This window comes from Notamacropus eugenii, chromosome 3, assembly GCF_028372415.1.
Source record: "Notamacropus eugenii isolate mMacEug1 chromosome 3, mMacEug1.pri_v2, whole genome shotgun sequence".
Taxonomy (NCBI): domain Eukaryota; kingdom Metazoa; phylum Chordata; class Mammalia; order Diprotodontia; family Macropodidae; genus Notamacropus; species Notamacropus eugenii.
Genome location: NC_092874.1, coordinates 462,216,943 through 462,240,099, shown reverse-complemented (window position 1 = coordinate 462,240,099; position 23,157 = coordinate 462,216,943). Strand labels below are relative to the sequence as shown.

At 40.2% G+C, this 23,157-nt stretch overlaps 1 protein-coding gene across 2 annotated transcripts in view; it reads right to left on the bottom strand.

The window, feature by feature from the left end:
• CADPS (calcium dependent secretion activator) overlaps nt 1-23,157 on the bottom strand; it is a 544,059-nt gene that overhangs the window by 55,867 nt on the left and 465,035 nt on the right. For both annotated transcript variants that reach the window (XM_072598786.1, XM_072598785.1), the window contains one exon: nt 22,863-22,946. In XM_072598786.1, the coding sequence (XP_072454887.1) occupies nt 22,863-22,946 (84 nt within the window). The remainder of the gene's footprint in view (nt 1-22,862; nt 22,947-23,157) is intronic.

The following is a 23,157-nucleotide window of genomic DNA, read 5'->3' as shown; positions in this document are numbered from 1 at the left end:
GGGTTGAGGCTGGTCCTAAAACCAGGATGACATGAGTTCAAGTCACATCTCTGATACATACTCAGTTGAACTCCTCAGTGCTCTGGTTAACTCTCTGAGATGATAAGCTGAAAAGATTTTAACCTTGTTTGGTAGAGGGAATTTTCTCAAATGGGAATTCCTTGTACCAATGAAATCGCAGCTGTAATCCCTATACCTATTCACACTTATATATCTAGATACATATACACACACATACACATTTTCTCTCTCTACAGATGATAAGCTTCTAGAAGGGAAGGGGTATTTTACTTGTGTCTTTATATTCTCAGTAGTTAGAAAAAATGATTGCCACATAATAAACACTTAATAAGTCATGTCAACAAGCATTTAAGCACCTACTACGTGCCGGCACTATGCTAAAACACTGAAGAAAGCCAAGACAGTCTCTACTCTGAAGGTCTAATCAATAAATGCCAGTTGATTAATTATTGGATTTGATTGAATTGAATTCTTTGCCTGTGTCTAAATCACAATTAGATCACTCTGAATGAATTCACTGACCAGCTCAGTCAAAGGGCAATTCCATTCAGGTAGAAAAGCCAACCAGTCATATCCATTAATTGACTGGATCCATCTTTATTTCCTTACTCCAAAGAGCTACAGCCTAGAGTGGCTTCTGCAGGCTCCCATGCTGCTGAGGGAGAGCTGAGCAGTTGCTGGCTAATTTAATCAGTTGCAGAATGGCCCAGCTCATTACTTCAGCTCTCCATCTGACTTTGCTTGTGTAGACACACACTTAATGGCCTTTAGATGGAGTTATTAAATTATTTTCAGGTGCCTAATGCAACCTTTTCATCAGATGTCTTCGACTCCAGGCTTGGCAGAGTGTGGGCGATTGAGGGCTTTCCTTCTGCCCAGTTCTAATAAGAAAACCCAGGCCAATCATTGTGTAACTTTGATAGGAAGCCCGGCAGGGGTTTAAACCACTTCTCCCCATTCATTAGGGGAAAAAGCAGCCCAGGTGCAGCCCAGAAAGACTGCAGCCCTTGATAGTATAAAATCAATGCGCACTTAAAAAGTGGATTAGGCTCTTTTGCAACAAAACCCAGGAAAATGAAGCTGCAGGACTTTCTTTTATTTTTAAAGCATTAAACAACTATATTTGTACATCAGTGACTGACTCAGCTCTCCAGTCTTCCTACTGTCTTAATGCACTTTTGATTTCACTTTCTTGCTCTTGACATTATCTCGTTTCCTGGCTTTTCTGCATACATTGCTTCTGGATCTGGGTTTGAATCTCGACCCAGAGGCTTACTGACCATATGCCCCTGAGGAAGTCAATGACTTTCTCTGAACCTCAGTTTCCTCATCTGTAAAATGAGGATGATAGCAATGGCACCTCCTTTGCTGGGTAGTCGTGATGATTAAACTGTTAACACACATTTGGGCGGCAATATTCATGTCAATACCTCTAATAAGCCCTTTGTTTTACAAAGGAAAAAAAAACCCATCAGGCTTCTGGTTAGTGGCAGAGCTGGGTTCAGGTGTGAGGTTTCCTAATTCCTAGTCCAATTCCCTGTCCATTGTAGCATTGGGGGTGGCCTCAGAAGCCATCTGTGCCAACACCATCATTTTTTACAGATGAGGAAGCCAATGACCAGGGATATTGTGACATGCCCAAGGTCACACATGTAGTATGTGCCAGAGGTAGATACCAGCTAGGTGGCACAGTGGATTGAATGCTGGACTTAGGTAGACTTATCTTCCTGTGTTCAAATCTGGCCTCAGATACTTACTAGCTGTGTGACTCTGGGCAAGTCACTTAACCCTGTTTCCTTGTCTGTAAAATGAGCTGGAGAAGGAAATTCTGGAGCAAACCACTCCAGAATCTGCTGAGAAAACCCCAGTGGGGTCAGGCCACTAACTAGATACCTGATATGACTGAAAAATGACTGAAATACATAGAGTCATTATTCTAAAGTGTTTTGGAAAGAGGAAGTGTACATTCTTCCCTAGTTCCTAACCCCTACTGCTGTACTCTTTCCTCTCCCTCTACCTGATTGAGCCAAGACCATACAGGCACAGCTTTGTGGAATGAGGAGAACTTCAGAATGAAAGAGCTTAGGAGTATTCAGAAGATCTGGTTTCTGGTCCTAACTCTGCCACTACTAACCTGTAAGAACTAGGGTAGAGTCAATTCATCTCTTTAAGTCTCTGTTTTGTTGTTGTGGTTGCCTCAGTTTAGTCATCTGCAAAATGGGGCAGTTGGACTGGATCCCTAAAGTTTCTTTCAACTCTAATGTGCGATGATGAATAGAGCTAAGTAGCTGAGTTTCTTTGCCCCTTAAACACATCATTCCCATCTCTCTCTGTCTCTCTGTCTCTGTTTCTGTCTCTGTCTCTCTCACACACAGCCACAGCCACCCATTTTTAATCCACTGCCAATGCAGATCAGTATCTGTTTGGCAGTTTATGGGATTAGAGTTAGTCTGGAGAAGTTAAAATTGCTTTTCCCTAGGTCGTCCAGTCAATATGTATCAGAAGCAAGCCCTGCACCCAGGACCAAGATAAGTCACGCAGGATAGCCACGCAAGGATGGCTTGCAATCCAGATTGTTGATCTAGGAGTAACTACGTTGATGAGATTGAGATTTCTGGAAATCCTGGAATACCAGAGGCTAGTAGGAGAGTTTTAAATTTGTTTTTAACATTTTTATTTAGAGTTTTGAGTTCCAAATTCTATCCCTTCTTCCCCCACCCCCGTTCCTGAGATGGTAAGCAATCAGATATAGGTTATACATGGGCAATTATGTAAAACATTTCCATATTAGTCATTTTGTACAAGAAGACTTGAATACAAGCAAAAAACGGAAAGAAAGTGAAAATAGCACGCTTGAGTCTGTATTTAATCAATATCAGTTCTTTCTCTGGAGGTGGAAAGTATGCTTCATCATTAGTCCTTTGGGATTGTCTTGGATCAGTGTACTGCTGAGAATAGCTAAATCATTCACAGTTCTTCATTGAACAATGTTGCCGTTACTGTGTACAATGTCCTCCTGGTTCTGCTCACGTCACTATGCATCAGCTTATGTAAGTCTTTCCAGGTTTTTCTGAAATCATCCTGCTTGTCATTTCTTATAGCATAATAATATTCTACCCCAATCGTATTTCACAACTTATTTAGCCATTCCCCAATTGATTGGCATCCCTTTGATTTCTAATTCCTAGCTACCACAAAAAGAGCTGCTAGAAATATTTTGTAAAGCTAGGTGGTTGAAAAATAACATCTGCAAAGCTGAAGACATGATACAGGACAAGAGAGTTAACTCTGACTGTTCATCAGAGGGAAGCAGAAGTCTAGGTACTGGAAGACAACAGCTATAACTCAAAGTCATCTATATTTGGTTTTGGAGTCAAATCAGAGGAAGGCATCCAAACACTCACCTCCTCTGGGCTGGTTTTCAGTTCATTCCCCCTGCTGGCAGACTGGGATCTGACTGGGTGGAGGAAGCCAATCTGCTTTCCAATCCCACAGCTTCACTGGAATTGTTCTCTCTGAGGTTCCCAAGGATTTTTAAACTACTGGACCCAGTGGCCTTTTCTCAACCCTCATTCTTTTTGTACTTTCTGTTAGTCACTCCCTTCCCTAAGATACTCTCTCTTCTTTATCTAGTCTCCTCTTGCTTTCCTGGCTTTTCTCAGTCCTCTTTGCTCATTCCTCCCATCCATTTCCTACCTGCTGAGCATAAGCATCCCACCTCCTACCCAAAGGTTTTAACCCAGGCCTTCCAATTTTCTCTCCCTTCATGATTTTACTAACTCCCACAGGTTATCATTCCTCTGTGCCTGGACTGCTATACCCAGTTTTCATCTCCCTTCTGAGCTTCAGTCCTATGTTGTCACCTGCCTTCTAGACATCTCTACTTGGATGTTCCATCTGCACCTCAAACTTAACATGTAGAAAACAGAATTTACTATCTTCCTCTCTAAACCCACTCCTCTTTCAAGCATCTTATTTCTGTTGAGGATACCCAGATTCAGAACCCCTGAGTCATTCCCAATTCTTCACTTTCTCTCGCTTTCCAAATCCAATCATTTGCCAAGTCTTGTCAATTCTACCTTCACAATATCTCTTATATCGAGCCCTATTTAAATGACTATTCCTCTAGTTCATTCCCCTGTCTCTCAGACTCTTTATTGGTTCTACTGCTTTAAGTCTCTCCTCTTCCTACTCTATTTTCCACACAGAGGCAGCATTAATATTCCTAAGGAACAAATCTGATGACCTCACTCCCTCACTCAAGAATTTTCTGTAGCTCCTTATTACCTCTAGGATAAAACACAAATTCTTCAGTCAGCATCAATATCCTTCATATCTGGCTTCCACTTATTCATAATCAATACTCCCCTTCAGAAACTCTCCTTACTACCCAAGCTGATCTACTAAGCCTTTCCAAACTTGACACCCTACATATTTCTTACCTCCATTTTTTGCACAAACTGTTTGATCCCTGTGCCTGAAACTTACTCCCTGCTCAGCCCTGCTTCTTAACGTCTTTGGCTTCATTCCTTATTCTCAGGAATAAGATGCTTTTCTTGATTCCACCTTCCCCACCCCCCAACAGACTGTAAATCCCTTTGAGAATTGAGAATATTTTTATCTGTCTTTGAATTCTTAGGCCCTTCTCCAGTTCCTTGCACAGAGTAGACATTTAATAAATAGTCACTGAATTGGATTGTTTAGTCAACTTTGGAGATAGTCACTATGCAGCCTGGATAATGTGACTTTAGAGTCATAGGATATCAAAGCTGGAAGGAACCTTAGAATGTGGAATGTCAAAAAGAAGACTTAGACCGTTATAGCGGAAGAGGACTCTGGAGATCATCTACTCCAATACCTTCATTTTTACAGATGAGGAGACTGAAGCCCAAAGAGATTATGTGACCTGCTCATGGTCACACACACAGTAATCATCAAAGGTTGGATTTGAACTCAGATCTTCTGACTCAAGAGTCAGTTCTATTTTCATTATATCACACTGATTCCTTATGCCCTGTGCTATGTCTCTTCCATGATTTTGTTCAGACCATTCCTTTTGTCCATATTGTTCTCCTTCCTCTTCTTTACATACTGAATTCTTTCTTAACCTTCTCTGATTATTTCTTTGGGCAACAACTTCTCATGGATGGGGGGAATGAAAAGGAAGAAGTATTAAGTGCCTGCTATGTGCCAGGTACTGTACTAAGTAAGCCTTACAAATATGATCTCATTCACACAGTAATGATGATGATGATGATAAATGACATATATAGTGCTTTATGTGCCTATACCAAGAGTTTTCAAATATTAGCTCACAGACAAAGCCCTACATCTCCCAACTCTCAAGGGATCACAGTTTTATAGGAAGTTAATAAACAAATACTACACTACATAAAATTACTCAGAATCATCAGATTATAGTTTTAGAACCAGAAGGTACTCTACAGACTATCCATACCATCCTTTTTACAGATGAAGCACCCCCTTTTTCTTGCCATCCCCCACTGAGGTCCTATCTCACACTAAACTTCTCTAGAGTTCGTAGAATTTGTGTGAAATAGAAGAGAAGATAGGAATCTCCATGGGCCACCAACAAATTAAGAGTAAAGTAATGAATGGTTTTTATGATGACAAAAGCTGGACAACGCTTGGTAAGCTTGTGAATCTGAACTCTTAACATAAGATCTGAGGAAAAACAAGTACCTTTGAGGAATGAAAAAAATAAGAGGCAGGGTTAAACAAGGACCACACACATGAGTATAACAAGAGTGAAGGTAAAACCATGTGGACATATAAATAAATGGGGCAGGCAATGAGACGAAGTTAGATAAATACAAACTACCAGCCCACAGGCTGTGGTGTAGCACATGGGGCACAAAGAGAAAGAGAAGAAGACGTGAATAGAGAGAGAAGATGATATCATTGAACTTAAATGTATAGACATATTGCACTGAGACAAACCCAGTACTGGTGCCAGGTAAATGGAAAGGGCAGATATTTGTCTCTGTTGGATGGTAAGGTCCTGGAGGTCAGGAGCTATCATTTGTCTCTTTTTATATCCTCATGGCTTAGCACAGTGCTGGACACATTGGAAGTGCTTAATAAATGTTTATTGACTGACTCGTTGACTAGAGGGGAGGGCCAGAGTTGAAACTGTGTCTGGGTTAAATGCTCTGGGAAGAAGGACGTGGAGGTCAGAAAATGGTGCCAAGTTGGGAAGACTGATGGACAGCTATATGGGAAATAGTCTAATGGCAGATGTTGTGCCAGGAGAGAGAGGGAGAGTAGCCTTGCACTTGCTATAGTTGGGTCTGTAGGGATGGGTCCCTTGGATGGGTGGGATCATAGACACTCTGGCACAGCAAAATGCCCTTTAGGAGGAGAGCATCCTGCCTCAAAGCCCTGTTCACACTGGTCTAGTTACAGATACAGAGTGGAAGGTTTGAGACCTTTCTCTTATTAGTCTATTTCCTATGGAGAAAAGAAGTCCTAAGTTGTGGTACAGTGAGTAAAGGGCTGGCTTTAGAGTAAGAAGAACAAGGTCCTGCTGCTGTTGCCTATCTTTGTGACCTTGGACAAGTCCCTTAACCTTCAAGAGCCTCAGTTTCTTAATCTATACAAATAAGGGGTTTGATCAGATGACTTCTAAGGTCCTTTTTAGCTCTAAAATTGATGCAGGGGCAGCATGGTTCAGGGGAAAGAGCCCTGACTCTACAGAAAATAAAAGGACCTGTGTCCTTTTGTAGAAGATTTTTAAAGTCTTTTTAAAAAAAATATATCAATGAACAAGCATTTATTTTATTTCTTCACCTTATTTAAAAAAAGAAAAAGAAAAAACAAATGCTTACAGCAAATATGCGGACTCTAGCAAAATAAATTCTCGTATTGTTCACGTCTAAAAATGTATGGAAGTCATGGGTTGAAGTCCTATGTGACCATGAGCAAGTTACTTCATCTCAGTTTCCTCATCTGTAAAATGAAGGTGTTATGCTATATACCCTCTGAGTTCCCTTTCAGCTCTTTCTCCATGAACCCATAAGCCTAAATCAGTACCTTGCACAATTTTTATGGAGTTTAAATTATGTGCAAGAGAACAGAAAAGGATTTTGCACATTAAATTTAATTGTGAATGGCCCTTTGATCTTTGACACACATACATGGGCTCATGGTGAATGGTCACTTCATGTGGATGAGGTATCTGCAATGGGTGCCCACTTGATGAGAGGATCAGAAATATATAATGAGGATTTGGGAGCCAAGAAAAAGGGTTGGGTTTGGAAGACCTGGGTTCAAAACCTGCTCTGCTATGTACTCCTTGTGTGATTATGGTCCACTCACCCTGCCTCTGTATCCTCATCTAGAAAATGAGAGGGTCACACTCAACATTCCCAAAGGTTTCCACCACCTCTCAGTCTGTGATTCTAAGCCTTGGTGAGTTTGTGCTTTAAGCCTCAGGACTTTTTTCCAATGAGAGGAAAAGTAAACATGTATCTTTACAAAGCGGCAAGAAATTTAGAAAGTGTTTTACAGATACATGTGTTATTTTCCTCATTTTATAGAAGAGGAACTAGATTCAGAGGAATCAAATGACCATGAGAGAGGATATAAACTCAAAGAGGCAATTAGAACCTCAGTCCTGTCTTATGTGGTGGTATCTTCTATTGTATTACCTATCTGTATCCATCTACCATATATACATATATGTATGTATTTATCATATATTCCATTCCATTATGTGTATAATGGAAAGGGAAATAGGATTTCCTAAGAATTCTCTTTACATATGTATATATTATAATAGATAATAGAACAGAAGATTCCCAAAATATTTAACTTTGATTTTTTTTCCAGTTAACAAGCTTTTATTTTCTCTCCTTCTTACCTCTCATTATCTTCTCATAACCCTAGGAGGTAGGAATTCCAGGCATTGATTCCTCTTCCCCAGGATCCCACTCCCCCATTCATTTTATAGACAAGGTAACCAAAGCTTAGATAGTTGAATGATTTGTTAATAGCTGTCATAGTTGGAATTTGAATCCAGATTTGTTCCCTTGCCCTTATATTTCACTATGGTACATTGTAGTAGACCTAGCTCCTAAGTTCTGAGAAGTCAAAGTTGCTTCTTTCTTTGGGGCTTCCACAAGTAGTGCCTTTCATGAGGCTGATCAGGCATATTAATTATTTCCTTGATTGAAGTATAAAAAAAGAGAACATTTTCATGCTGGGACCCCATCTAGATGGAGGAGATTCCCTTCCCCCTGACCCCCGTGAGGAAGAAGTAGTAATTCACATCCTAAGGGGACCTTCTCAAAATCCTTTGGGACTGACATTTCCCATTCTGAAATATTTCTTCTACTTTGGATTAAAAAAATCCCAACCCACAGCCCCAGATATATAATCAGGGCTACTCAAGGGCATCTTGGGAAGATGAATACATTTCTACTGCCAAGTGAGGCACGGAATGCTTGGGTGAGACAGAATGTGTGCGTGGGTGGATGTACTGGGACTGTGTGTGCGGTTGAGCAAACCCAGTGGCAACTGCTTGGGTTCAAGTAACAATTACAGAGCTATCCCTTCCCAACCTTTTTCAAAGGGATAGAGAAAAACACAATGGTGGAAATAGCAAATCACAGACATTATCGCGATTCCTGAAGGACCACCAAGCTGAGATATCCACAAGGATGTGACTCCTCCTGGTCCCCTCCTTTTTTTGTGATATGATGAAGGGTAGATGCATATTTTGTACATGTGATACTGGAATCTCAAGAGCAGCCTCCAAATTCCAAAGCCCTCATGGGTGTCCTGGGAGAGATGTGGAAACTAAAGAATCCCAGAATCTTAGAGTCAGAAGAGACCAGGAGAGTCTGAACCTTACTTGAAAGAGAGTCTCTGCTTGATTATCTCCAATGTGGGGAAGCTCACTACCAAAGCAGAGGCTCAGTCCATGTTTTTATAGCTCCACTAGGTGGAATATCTTCCTCACATAAATTTGCCTCTTTGCAAATTCCCCCCATTGCTTCTAAATCTGCCCCTCTAGGGCCAAATAGAACAAATCTAACCCTCTTCCACATGACAATCCTTTAGTTACTTGAAATCGGCTCTCCTGTTTCCCTTAAATCTTCTCTTCTCCGGGATAAACAACCCAGTTCCATCAACTCTCCATCAACATCAATCTCTATCTCCATGTCTCTATCAATGGCACCCAGCAACTGACTGATCTTTTAGGATGATAAGTCAGTCTTCTAAATTCCTAAGGTACAAGTCTGGCCACATCACTCTCCTACTCAAAAATCTTTCGTGGTTCCCTATTTTACCCTGACATTTCAAGTCCTCCACAACCTGGGTCCAACTTACCTTTCCAGGCAGACTTCCTATTAATCCCTTTCCTGTTCTTGACATTTTAGTCAAATTCACCTAGTGGCTGTTCCACAAACTCAGAAAGTCATTTCCTGCCTTCATACCTTTCCTGACTGCTCCCCGATACCTGGAATATATTTTTCTTTACCTCTGCCCGCTTTAAATTACCAGATTATTTCAAGGCTTATGTTATTAAAACTCACTCTTCAAATTACTTTTCATTAACTTATCAGTAGACACCCCTTCCCCCCAGCAGAATGTAAACTTCTTAAGGTCAGGAAGAGTCTAATTTTTTATTTGTATTTTCAGTGCCTGCTCCAGTGGATGGCATGTAGTATGTGCTTAATGAATATTTCCAAATTGAATTCAAGTAACACTGGAAACAGTAGAATGCAGGAAAACATTTCTTAAAAATCAAATTTCCCTAAATTGGCTATAAGGTATTAATGAGATGAAAAATTAGGCAGAGCAGTAGTGGAGACATGGGATATAGATCGCTGGATTTGGGATCAGGAAACATTGATTCTGGTAGTTGTCCAATCACTGATTTCTAGGTGATATCACAAGCTACTGAAGCACTCTGTGTTTCATTTTCCTTTTGGTATAATGGGAAGCCAGTGTGATTATGAGGATGGAGTCTGGCAGTCAGAAACTTTGGGGTGACCTGTGTTCAAGTCTTAGTCCCTCCATTCACCAGTCATTATAACATCCTCAAACTACTGAGGATACAATTTAGGTATACTTTCTATTTACTCACATAGGTACATGTTACTTCCCTCATTATTATTTTTCTCAACAGCATTGAGCTATTTCATTATTGTCTTTGTGATCTCATCATGGCTCACAGTAAGCACTCACAAGTGCTTGTTGATTGACTGAATGGAAAGTCATAGATTTCTAACTGGGAGATAACACAGTAGGCATCTAGTCCAAGATAAAAATGAAGTGTGGGTTGAAATGTGTTGCTCAAGGTCATGTTGGAATTTTGCTGAACTAGCATTCAAACCCAGGTATTCTGCTGGTAAATTGAACATTCCTTTCTCTATCCGGTGCCCTCTACTTAAAGGGACTAAGTTTAACTTCTTTTAGCCTCAGTTTCCTCACTTGTAAGTGGAGATAATACAAAAATAATTATCTCAAAGAACTGCTGTGAGGAAAGGGTTTTATAAACCTTCAAGTACTATAGAAGAAGACAGTAGAGTAAATTCTCCAAGTGCAGAGATGATTTTATTTTTGTTTTTGAGTCTCCAACTTCTATCATAGCACTGGCATACAGTAACACTTAAGAAATGCTTACTGAATTGAATATATAAATATAAGCTGCAATGTCTTCCCTATACATGACCTAGGGCAAGTCCTAACCTCTCCGGTTATTAATTTCTTCCTACATAAAATAAGAAACTGGAGTAGATTTCAACACTCTATGATTCTCCCAAGGGTGCTGTGAGGGTCGGATGAAATAACCAGTTTGAAAATTCTCAGTTAAAAATTAAGTTCTTTATCATCATCAACATTATTATCTCATTCTCATATTTTTCAATGTAGTTGAGATAGAAATGGCCCTAGGACAAATTATCATGCTACTGTTGTTTTCTGTTTAATATTGTAGGGTTGATTGAGCAGGTGAATAAAAGACTAAGGTAATAAAAATATTGCAAGTCAGCTAATCTTCAGCCTCATTGAATACAATTTTTTGGACAGCTCCAGAGCAGACAGGGTAGCTGGGATGGGCCTTGCCTCAACCTGTTTTCACATGGTTTCGATTTCTTTGGCATTCTTTGGCTAGATCTCTGTATTTCATTCCTCATAGTTTGGAGATTATGAGTATACAACATGATGACATCTAATAAAAAACTTTGTTTTTAAATTTCTAATGTTATGCTTGGATGATTATGGACCACAGTTTCACCTAAGAAAATGCTCTGGCTTCAAAATAGTTCATTTGTTGAATTCTCAAGGGTGACATCTCCCATCATCTAACTCTAGGTCCCCATATTTTGGTTTACAAAGAAATGCTGGTTTATCTGGGAACCTGAGGGAAATTTCAGGGGAATGATCTCAATTGAACAAAAGGGTCCCATCCTCTGGAATAATTTATTCTCAGACCCAGTTTTATGGATGAGGGGAAATGTCCATGTCTTTTGTTGCTCAGTGTGCCGCAAATGGGGATGTGGTCCAGGAAGTTTGTGTTCTCGTCTCTTTTCCACCATGGGGCTCCATGGCAGATGCTTAACTGGAGTTAATCAGCTGTGTTTTCCAGCCTTCCTTACTGAATGACTTTCTTCAGTATCAACCCCATTTCTGGCTAGGGAAATGCTGTAGCTGATTTGTACTTACTGTCCTTCCATTGGCACCATTCCTGTCTTTATTATTCTACAGATTTTTCTGATAAATCTGCTAATAAGAATGACCCCACTGATTTTATATGAGAGATCCTAGAACAAAGAGTCAGATTTCTTTAAAGCTCAATAGAGATGATCATAGATTTAAAGCTATAAGGGAACATAAAGTCCATCCAGTGCACTCCCATTCATCTATAAGATGAGGAGACTAACTTCTGGATCAGTGAGGCAACATGCTGACATTATGTAGGTAGCAGGTGGCAGAATCAGGATTTGAACCCAGATTCCCTCACTTTGTGCTTTCTACTAGAGTAATAATAACTGGCATTTATACTTTATATATATTATCATTTTATCCTCAATAGCACAAGATAGGCACTATTATTATCTCCATTTCTCAAAGGGGGGATACTGAGGTCCAGAAGCCAGGTAAAGGGATTTGTTTAAGGTCACACTGTTAGCAAGTGGCAGAGATAAGATTTGAACTCAGGTCCTCTAACTCTAAATTCACCAGCCACATTATTTAAGATCATAGATTTAGAATGTGGCATAGAATATCTTTACGCTCGTCACAGACGATTGCTAACAGGCAGGAACCTTAGAGACTACTGAGTCTAACCATATCATTTTACAAATGAAGGAACTGAAGCACAGAGAAGTTAAAAGTCTTGCTAAGTATCACACAGCAATAAATGGCTGAGGTGGGATTTGAACACAGATCTTCCTGACTCCAAGTTTCAGCACTCTAATACCCAACTAGGTGGAAAAATGGTGAGTAAAAAGTCATAGGAATCTCAGTCTCCATTAAAATCTTTTTCTGTTTGATAGAAGCTTTGAAATCCTGCTGTCTTTTCCATAACTTTCTGTACCTCTGGGTACAGAGCCTTCCACAGCGTGTGGCTGGGAGCTTGGAGCACAACACAGAATTTTACCTTTTAATTTCAGAACAATTATTTTCTGTTTGAAGCCTGAGTATGTTTTGATTAAGTGCCCAGTCCGTAGCTGTCATTTCTATGACCCAACCACTCTGCACCTCAAGAGTGAAAGGAATGAAAACTGTGTCTTATGTTCACTCAGAAAACTACTCATCTGTTCCAATCAAACGTTATGAAGGCGAGGGGTTCCATTTGGAGGCTGGTTTGTATTCTGAAAAGCTTCTGAAAGATGTGGTGACTAGGGAGAGCCTTCTTTGGACAGCAGGTGTGTTAATTGTAAGCTGCATTTTAAAGGCATGGACCAGAAATGAGGAGGTCCTACTAGGTGATAAAATTGTCTGTCAAAAGTTCCCAAAGGACATGTCATGTATTGAAAGATGGGGTTAGAGCTGATGAAAGAAGTGGGCAGAAAAGATGACACATCAAAGATTTCTCATTTCCCAAGGTCTGAACTACATGGCCTTAGTGGATTCATAGGAAGAAAGTGATAGAGGAGGAGGACTTGAGGAAATAGCAGATGATTTTCTTCTAAGTATCACCCCACAAGAGCACTGGTAGAATATCATTACTCTATCACAGACGATTGTTAACAGAAGAAACTGCCAATTACATCATTCTTAGGGAAAGACCTGAGTCATAGAATTTCAGAGACGGCTGTCCACTGGGTATAATTCCTCAACAGTTGGCTGGGGGAAAGTTACATTTTCAAATATCTCTGGTGAGTGGCAGAAGACACATCCAAGGGGATAGTCTCTTGAAGACATATAACTTTTTGTTTCCAAGTGTGGTTGGAAATTGTTGAACTATTGCCATAGCCTGCTATTGGTCTGCCTCTCACCTTATTCCAATCTATCAATCACAAAACTGCCAAAATGATATTCCTAAAGATCTAAACATGTCTCTCCTCTGCTCAGTAAACCCTAGTAATTGTCCATTGACTTTAGGATCAAACAGGAACTCTTCTATTTGACATTTATGGAGAAATAAATGGCAAAACACTCCAGTATCTTTGCCATGAAAACCCTAGATGGGGTCATGAAGAGTCAGACATGACTGAAATGACTGAATAGCAACATTTGATATTTGAGGAGGGGCAGGTAGGTCTCCCCTCTCTTACTTCAACTATGCTCATGGTTGGACTTTGGCTCAGGACTTTCTACCCCAAGCCCTTTGGAGGAAAAAGCTGAAATCTTCCCCCATGGCCTTTTCCAATCCCTCTCATGCCCCCTTTGTAGTACCGAATTTTTCTCAGGTGTCAGAATTTCTATTGATACCTCTGACAGGAGTAACTGCTCTGGAGAACTCTGTTCCTAAATCTGGTGATTGAATTAAGTCAAGGCCGCCTGACCCATCTCCTGTGGTCTTGTTTTTTGGCTGTTGAGAATGCTTCCTCCGTGGGATTCATTGTTAGTCACTGCTTCCCACCATTAGCATTTACTAAATCCTACAATGTCCAATTCCTTTAGGCACTTTGGTGCAGGGGAAAAAGAAATCACAGAAGAATAAACTCAACTTTCACTTCTCATGGCTTTTCTGATGGAAAAGCTCTGTGACTGCAAGTGACTCCCCTTAGACATTTCCTGCTTTTTACCAAGGGGGCAGTCTTGTCCCATGAAATGTCACAGAAGGCATCAGAGGAAAGCAATCTTTGGCTGTGGATGTGCTGTTATCACATTTCAAGTCCTTGTTGCCAGCATTAGAAAAATATGGAGCTATAGCTCTGTATCAATGTGGCAAAAATGGGAGAAGAAACTGTCCAAAAAAAGGAAAAAAAAGAAGGGTCGAGGCAGATAATTAGAAACATGATATGAGTTTCTGGCTCCTGACAGTACTGGAGAAAACTACACTTGAAGTGTTAGGTATCACTAGTCATGGCTCAACAGATAGACAACTCCCGTCTCCCTCACCTCACCCCATCCTCCAGCAAAGTGTAGAGGTGCCTGTTGATGGGGCAGGGAAGGACAAAGATCTTTCTGTATTCTCCTTGATGTCTGACTTTGACTGAGCCTATGGATTATCAGAGAAGGGCAGATTAGTAGGAGCAGAATGGCAGAATTTCAGCATTTGAAGGGACTTCAGAGCTGTCCTAGAGTAATAGGTTTAGAGTAGAAAGGAATCTCAGAGACAAGTGAGTCCAACTACCACATTTTACAGATGGGGAAACTGAGGTTCAAGAAGTTGAGATTTCCCTCAGGGGATACAAGTCTTGAGTATTAGAGTAGAATGGTTCCTCTGCTTGTTCCCCATTGTACAGTTTTCCCTTCCACATCAACACTTTCCCCATTGCAGTTTCGATATATTGTGGGTCAGCATGAGAAATTAAATGGGAATTTTTGGGAGGTTTGTGGAAACTACAGATTATATATGAAGGCCAGCAGAAGACACAGAAAAAGTTTAGAAACTCAGAAACACATAAAATACATGTATAGTATTGTATAACGGCATTCCCAATTTTGCAATCAGGTACTGGTAACACCTCATAAAAGAAAAAAAGACTTCTCTGGTATGGAGAGGGCCAAACACTTTTATGTGGATTTTCCAGATCACTGGGGTGCTATGCCCCTAACCCCCATGAAGTGGAAGGGATAGCTGTAGCTCTTTATAAAGAAGTGGGGCAACAACTTGTTAGCAAAGTAACCAGGGGATTCTTGGCCAGAGACAAGTTATACTGGATCTCTATTAGAGTGTTTTCCCTTATAAGAAGCCCAAATCTCAGTCTGCAACATTTATGGACTGCTCCTGGTTCTGCCCTGAGGACCAAACAGAATCAATTGCCTCCCTTCTATATGACTGTCCTTCAAATACTCAAAGATGGTAGTTGTTTCATCCCTGAATCTTCTCTAGGAAAAATTTCCATTTTCTTCAACCAGTCCTCATAGAGCATGGATTCCACTTGTCTTATCATCATGGTGCCCTCTTCTGGAAGCTTTCCAGCTTGTCAATGTGATTTGTGAAATGTGCTACCTATCACCAAACATCACAGGCCAGATACAGGACAGAGTACAGTTGGACTAACACTTCCCTCATTCAGGACATTATGCACATAAGACAAAACCAAAACATGCTAATAATACTTAAAAGTTTGAAAAACCCAAACTTTGCTGGTACTGGAGATGACCCTCCCCATTCTTTAGTAGCCACAACTACAGAAAACTTAGAAAAGAGAGTTCTCACTACCAAGTCTTTGGTGCTATAAAATTGCTTGTCATTAGAAACAGATATGGGTTAATAAATGAGATGACACTTAAAAAGATGTTTGTACAGCAGCTTTATCTCCTATCTATACTCCACCAAACTGGACCATCAAGCTTTGCCTTCTTCCCTGCCACTGAATCAAAGGATGACCTGATCCTTCAGATCCTGGGGCCTCTTGATCCCTAGGCATTGCTATATATCCTGAAAATCGACTACCTGGCCTTTCCATCCACCCTGTAGGTATCTCCCCTATTAGAAGGAGAGTTCCCTGAGGGCAGACACTGAGAGCAGAGGGTATCTCATTTTTCTATTTCTATCCAGAGCTTAGCACGGTGTTGTATGCATAGTAACTATGTAATAAGTGCTGTTTCATTCAAAACGGGATACTGAAAATAACATTTATATGGTGACTATTATATAGTAGGGGCTTTACAAATATTATTTTATCTTTATACCCTGGGTTGTTGTTCTTCAGTTATTTCATTTGGTCTTACTCTTCATTACCTCATATGAGGTTTTCTTGGCAAAGATACTGGAGTAGTTTGCTATTTCCTTCTTCAGTTCATTTTACAGCCAAGGAAATTGAGGCAAATAGGATTAAGTGACTTGCCCATGGTCACATAGCTAGTAAATGTCTGAGGCTGAATTGAACCCAGGAAGAAGAGTCTTTCTGATTTCAGGTCTGGTATCCATTACACCACCTAGGTAGGTATTATAATTATTATGCCCATTTTACAGATGAGGAAACTGAGAAAAATAGGTTAAATGACTTGGCCAGTCACATAACTGGCTAAGTGTCTGAGGTCAAATTTGAACTCATGTCTTCCTGATTCCAGGTTCAGCATTCTATCCGCTCCACCATTAACTGCCTATGGCATTCTCAATTCATTCTAGCATTTGGCTGTCTTCTCATGTTGTTACCCGATATCTGAACTTGAAGTCCATTAAAATCCTGAGATTTTATTCACTCAAGCTATTCCCTGTGCTTTCCTTATCCTATACTTCCAAAGATAATTTTTAAATCTAAAAATAGTTTTCCCCTATTAATTTCTATTAAATCTCATCACAGTAGATCATACTGCTAAGATTCCCATTATTTTTAAGCTGAGAACCACCACTGGGTTGTCTTATTCTTACCTACTGTCCTATTTGTCAGAGACTTTATTAACCTGTAGCATGGTGTAATAGATGGTCTTGGTACGAAGAAGACCTAGGTTCAGTGTTGCTTCTGATATCTGTTGGTTTACCATTATACCTCAAATTCCCTTCCTGGTTCTCCGTCTAAGTCATGCTCATTCCTGTGGGTATCCTCTAAGGCTCAGCTCTCTTCCCTTTTTGCTCTACATTTTTCATTGGGTGATCTCATCATCCCCCTTTGGTTCAGTTATTGTCTCTATGAAAATGACTCCCAGATATATATATATATCTAGCTCCCTTCTCTCCTGAGCTCCAGGCCCCTATCACTGCTTGCCTTTTGGACATCTCAAGGATGTCCTGTAGGAATCTCAAAATAAATATGTTCAAAACAGAATTCATTATCTTGCCCAGAAAAACCTTTCCTTCTTCCCTCTTACTACTGCGAGCATCTCCCAGGATTAAAACCTTGGTGTTATCCTTGACTCTTCACATTTACTCATTCCATGTATCTAATTTATTGCCAAAACTTAAAAATAATCTCAATATCTCTAGTATACATCTTCTGCCTCAAGTGCCTCAGTTAGAGACTCCTATATACCCTCCACTTAGCTGCCAACTGATTTTTTTAAAGTAAAGGTCTGCCAGTACCCCCCATTTCAGATGAATGAATTTCAGTGACTGCCTTATTGCCTCCAGGTTCAAATAGAAACGCTTCCATTTGACATTAAATTCTTTTCATAAATTGGCTCCTTACTACCTTTCCCGCCTTCTTATATTTTATTCCCCTCCAAACACTCTTCTCCAGTCCAGCTATACTGATCTGCTTGTAGTAGCTCAGAAATGACATTCTATCCCCTGTCTCCATGACCTTGCATGGGCACTTCCCAAGCACGGCATGATATTTCCTCTCATCTTTGACTTTTAATATCTCTGGCTCCCTTTAAGACTTAATTCAAATCCTTTCTTCTGTAGGAGTCCTTTCCCAGTCCCCTCAGTTCCTCCAACATTACCTTCCATGAAGTTTATATATAGCTTCTCTGTTTTCATGTTGTCTCCCCCATTTCAATGAACGCCGTTCTTTGCGTCCCCAGCATCTAGCATAGAGACTGACATACAGTAAGAGCATAAGAAATGCTTAGATTGATTGCCTGACTTAACTGTGTTATGCAGGGGAAGTCACTTAACTTTTCAGTGCACCAAGCAACTCTTAAGACTCTAAGTTGCAGAGATGGTGCCAATTTCCTCATGTGGGACTTTCCTATGCCAATGAATTTAGAGGTCTGATCCCAATCCTTATCTCTGGTTTCTGGTTTCCTTGGAAAGAGTTGAGAATTAGAGTAACAAAGAAAGTCATAACTATGATTAACTCAACTCCATTGTTTTCTTTTCCTTTCCCTAGAAGAGTCTTTGAAGTGATGATCAGTTCCCCCTCCATATTTTAAGAAGTATTTTAGAAGTAGATCTAAGGACAAAATGTGGCTTTGTCCCTTGAAGGTATCATTCAATGCTGTCTCACAATATGAAGACTCATGTTGACCAAAAGAATTTCATAGAATTTTAGAGATAGAAGGAATCCAGCCCCCTTATTTTTCCAGATATGAAGTATGGAACCTGGAGAGGTTAGGCAGATCATTTGATGTTAAAATGCCAGTTAGGAACAGAATTGGGATTAGAGCCCAGTTCCCCTTTTTTCTATTAGTTTAACCCTCCCTGCACTCAACAGGGCCCTCTCTTGGCACAAAGGACTACAGTTATTTGAAACAAACCAACATGTTGGCCATGTCTCATAATGAATGCCTCTTATAGTTTGATCAGAGGAGGAGAGTCACTTGTTCTCCAGTATATTTCACTGAGCAGAAGCCCTGAACAGGTATTGCAAAACATCTGTGAATTTGGGATTTCATTGATGTGGGCTTACCCTCCAATGTTACTGATCTCTACCCCTTCATGTCCTCTCATCCTGGGTGTAGGTGTATGTCCTCTCCAGGGCAACTATAAACAGAATCTCCAAATAAATAGAGACACCTTGGTACTTAGTGAGTTCCCAGAAATTCGGGCAGAATCTGAACTGACTTCTTTCTTCATACATGACAAGAGTTGGGAAAAGGATCTTCCTTAACCTGGGGGAGAAGGGTAGGGGAGCCTTACTCTTCCCCTCTCCTTGTGCTTGGGGAAAGAATAATGCTAGCCTAATCACAATGCAAAGGACCCTCACGAGTAAGCAGACTCCAGAGAAGTGCATCTCACAGGCAAGGGAAACAGGAGGAGAATTGCTAATTAGAGCATCCCCCAACTGAGCCGATCTTCTGAAAGGCACATCTGAAAGGTGGCGGCTGCCTCTACCAGTTCCCGGGCTGCCGATGACAGGGCTTCTGCGAGAGGAGAGAAGGGGGTGCATTGGGACTTTTCACATGCTGGCATGAAGCTATGGCACATATCCCTCCCCCTTCCAAAGCCCTCTCTTCAAGAGACGAGGCAATGCAGATGGAGAGGAAAGGAAAATATTCCCATTTTTCTCTATGGCCTAACAGACTTCTCCCCCACCTTCACCCCCCCACCCAAAGAAGTCTGCATTGAACCACAGAGTAAATCATGCACAGGGTGGGAGAAGGGAGGCGGGGAAAAGAAATATTGTATGAAGAATACTGAGCATGGAGTCAACAGACCTTGGTTCAGGGACCACTCTAACCTTGTGCTATCTTTGTGATTTTAGATGGGGCACTTTAATTTTTAAGCCTCAGTTTTCTCATCTTTAAAATGGAGATAATACTTTACTTCCTACCCTGGCAAAGTTGTCAGGAAGAAGAAATGCATGTAAAGAAATTCATGTTTTATTATTATTACTGTAAGCGCCTCAAGACAGAAGCAAGTGTAGCACAAGTTCCAGGGTGTTCTCCAAGGTGCTGAATGCATGGAGGTGCACAAAAATACTTATGAAATTGAACTCAGAATGGGGGAAACCCTTAACAACCCTGCACTACAAGAGGGTGACACTCTGCTGTGCTGGTATAACACTGACATGGAGATAGAAAAGGTGACTGCAAATTATAAGGAATTGTAAAGACATGTCTCTATGCAGATGCTGGTCAACATTTGCATGCTATATGAGAGGGATTTAACTAGGAAAGGAAAATCACTGATATGGCTAAGTTGAGGAACCTATGTCCAGAGAGCTAGACAGACAAACAGAGCAGACTGACTCCTCTTCCCACCCCAATCTATTCTCCATTCAGCCATGAAAATGAATATCCTAAAGCATAGATCTGATCATGTCACCTTCCAACTCAATAAACTCCAGTGGCCCCCTATTGTTTCTAGGATTAAATGTAAAGTCTTATGCTTGGAGATTGATATTCTTCACAATGGCCCCTTCTTCCATTTCTAGCCTGCATGTTTGACTTGCCTCTACCCTCTGCACAATCCAACTACTCTGACTTTGCTGTTTCTTGCATATCTTCATGTTCCATTTCCCATCACCATGTTTTTGTACTGGCTGTCCTGGAATCTCTCCCTCTTCATCCCCATCACTTCATTTCCTGTCCCTCTTAAAGACTCAGCTCCAATTCTACCTTCTGTAGGAGATGTTTCCCAGTCTCCCAGTTGCTAGTGCCATATTATCTTCCATCTACTCTGAAAATATATTATGTATACCTAGTTATTTCTTTGTTGATTCTTCGAGGAGAATGTAAGCTGCTCAAAGGCAGGAACTGTTTTTGTCTTTCTTTGGATCCCCAGTGCTTAGTACAGAGCCTTTAATAATGCTCGTTGACTGACTCTTAATCAATTTATTATGCCCCTACTACGTCCTAGGTACTGTAAATGACAAGGAAGGAACTTTAACTTAAAAAATCAGTAGTCAAGAATTTGGCCCATTGAAGCAAAGCAAAATTAGTATTTTAGTTTATTGTATGAGGAAGTTAAAGGAGTTGCCCAGCTTGTTAGAATAATAGGCTTATTGAATTGAAATTTAGAAGGGACCATGGTAATTTGTATGACCTTTGGGAAATTGAACTCCCTCCCCTTGCCCTGAATTTCAGTTTCCAGAGACTAGACTAAGTGATTTCTAAATTTCCTTTCAACTGAACATGCTGGGCTTAGGTCCCACCCCCTCATTCAATCAGAGCATCACCATAGCACTTTTCAAGCTAGAGGTGTCTGTCATGAGGCTGCCTTCTAATTTTTTTGCTGTTTTGGGAAAAGAGACTCCTTTAAATGGGGACTAACTAATCTGGTCCTCCTTATATAGAATTCTATCTCAGAGTGGACAGAATATTTTTCTTATTCAAGTGCATTTTTAAATAAAAGTGTTTGCCATATGAAAAACTAATCCCCAACATGATGCAAAAGCTCAGGTGGCTACCTCTGTATCAACCAATCAAAATCACAAGATACTACAGGTGACACATTTTGGGGGATTTTCCAGAGAAAATGTTTTGAACTCCATGGACATATTAACTTATTGTTCTCTCAGTTCTTCCATACTAAACAAAATAGAATTCTATCTTATTTCTTTCCCCAGTGTGTCCTGAATCCAAGGGTATGGATGAGGTTCATTTGCCTTCCAGCTCTTCAAAACTGTCAGATGTCATTATTTTAGAACTGGAAAGAGTCTTGGATTATCCAGCTCATAAGTGGTTGAGGTGAATCTCGAACCCTGGTCTTCCCAGCTCCAAATCCATTGCCCTATCCATGCTGCCTCATTAAGGGATCTGAGTGAAGAAAACTGAAGTACTGACAATTCCCAGGTCATGGGACCCTTGTCTATGGTCATAGAGACACTAAATAGCAGAGCTCTTTTGATTTCACATCCAATATTCTTTCCATTAATGTTGGCAATGAGGGTTTGCCCATATTTGTACAGCTAGTTAGAAAAAAAGAAGCAACGAGCGTTAGAACTGGAAGGTTCTATAGAGATCAGCCAATTTAATCCTATATTCAAGAAAAACCGAATCACAGCAAAGTGAGATTCCTTGTTCAAGGTCACACAGTAAGCTAGTAGCAGAGCAAAGACTGTAACTCCAATTGTCTGATCCTCTGTCCTATGCTTCATGTATGGTCGGGGAATACAAACTTATTTATCACCTAAGGAAAATTGAATTATCAATAGGAAAGTACGTTTTTGCTCCCCCTCCTCCCCACACATGCAGGCAATGCTGAACTTAAAATCAGAAAAGCCTTGATCTGACACCTGCTTTTGACACTTGCTAGATGTGTGATGCTGGGCACGTGGCTTACCTTAGTCAAGCCTCAGTTTCCTCTTCTAGAGACAAGTCTATGATTTCTACAGTGTAAGGAATTCACTAAGTCCGAAGCAGTTGCCTAAGGGACTTTAAGTAACCAGGATCACATAGTGTGAGTCTCAGTCAAGATTTAAATATACATATACATATTAAATATACATATTCATATTTGTCTCAGGATTTGAATCCAGGTATCATCTACCACACTCTTTTGCTTCTATATATAAACTAGGGAAAACACTACATCATAGGGTTGTTGTAAGGAACAAATGAGATAGAAAAAGCACTATGTGCTGTATATAAAAGAATAAATGTGAGCTATTATTATTATGCATATATGATATATTTCTACATATATATCCATACATGTGTATATAGAGACATTATATGTATTCACATGTATATATACATACGCATATGTATATGTGCATATATATATGTATAATACAAAAACTTAAATGCTCTCTGACCATTTTATCTTAGATTAGTGTTACTCTTTCTCACTATCCATGTGGCTAATTGGAAATTGACCAGAGTGTTAAATTTTCTAATACTATAAAATATGCGTGAAGGAAGAAGAAGAGGAGGAGGAGAAAAAACTGAGAAAATAAGAGAGAAAGACAATCACTACTCACGGTAAATGAAAGGAAAGAAGAGAATAAAGTTCCTTCATCGTATCTGGATAATTTGGCCAGCACGCCTTCCAGGATTGTGACAAACTGCAATGGCAACGAATGAAAAAGAAACATAAGTGGTTTTTGTCCACCATAGTCCATAATCATGATCAAGATAGTCTGACAACAGAAACCTGGTCTGAAAAAATATCTATATTTAAGCAGGGAATGAACTTCGTGGGTATTTTTTTTTTTATAAAGTTCTATTATCTAATTCCAGCCATCTGGAAAAGAGATTCTGTTGTCTCTACACACA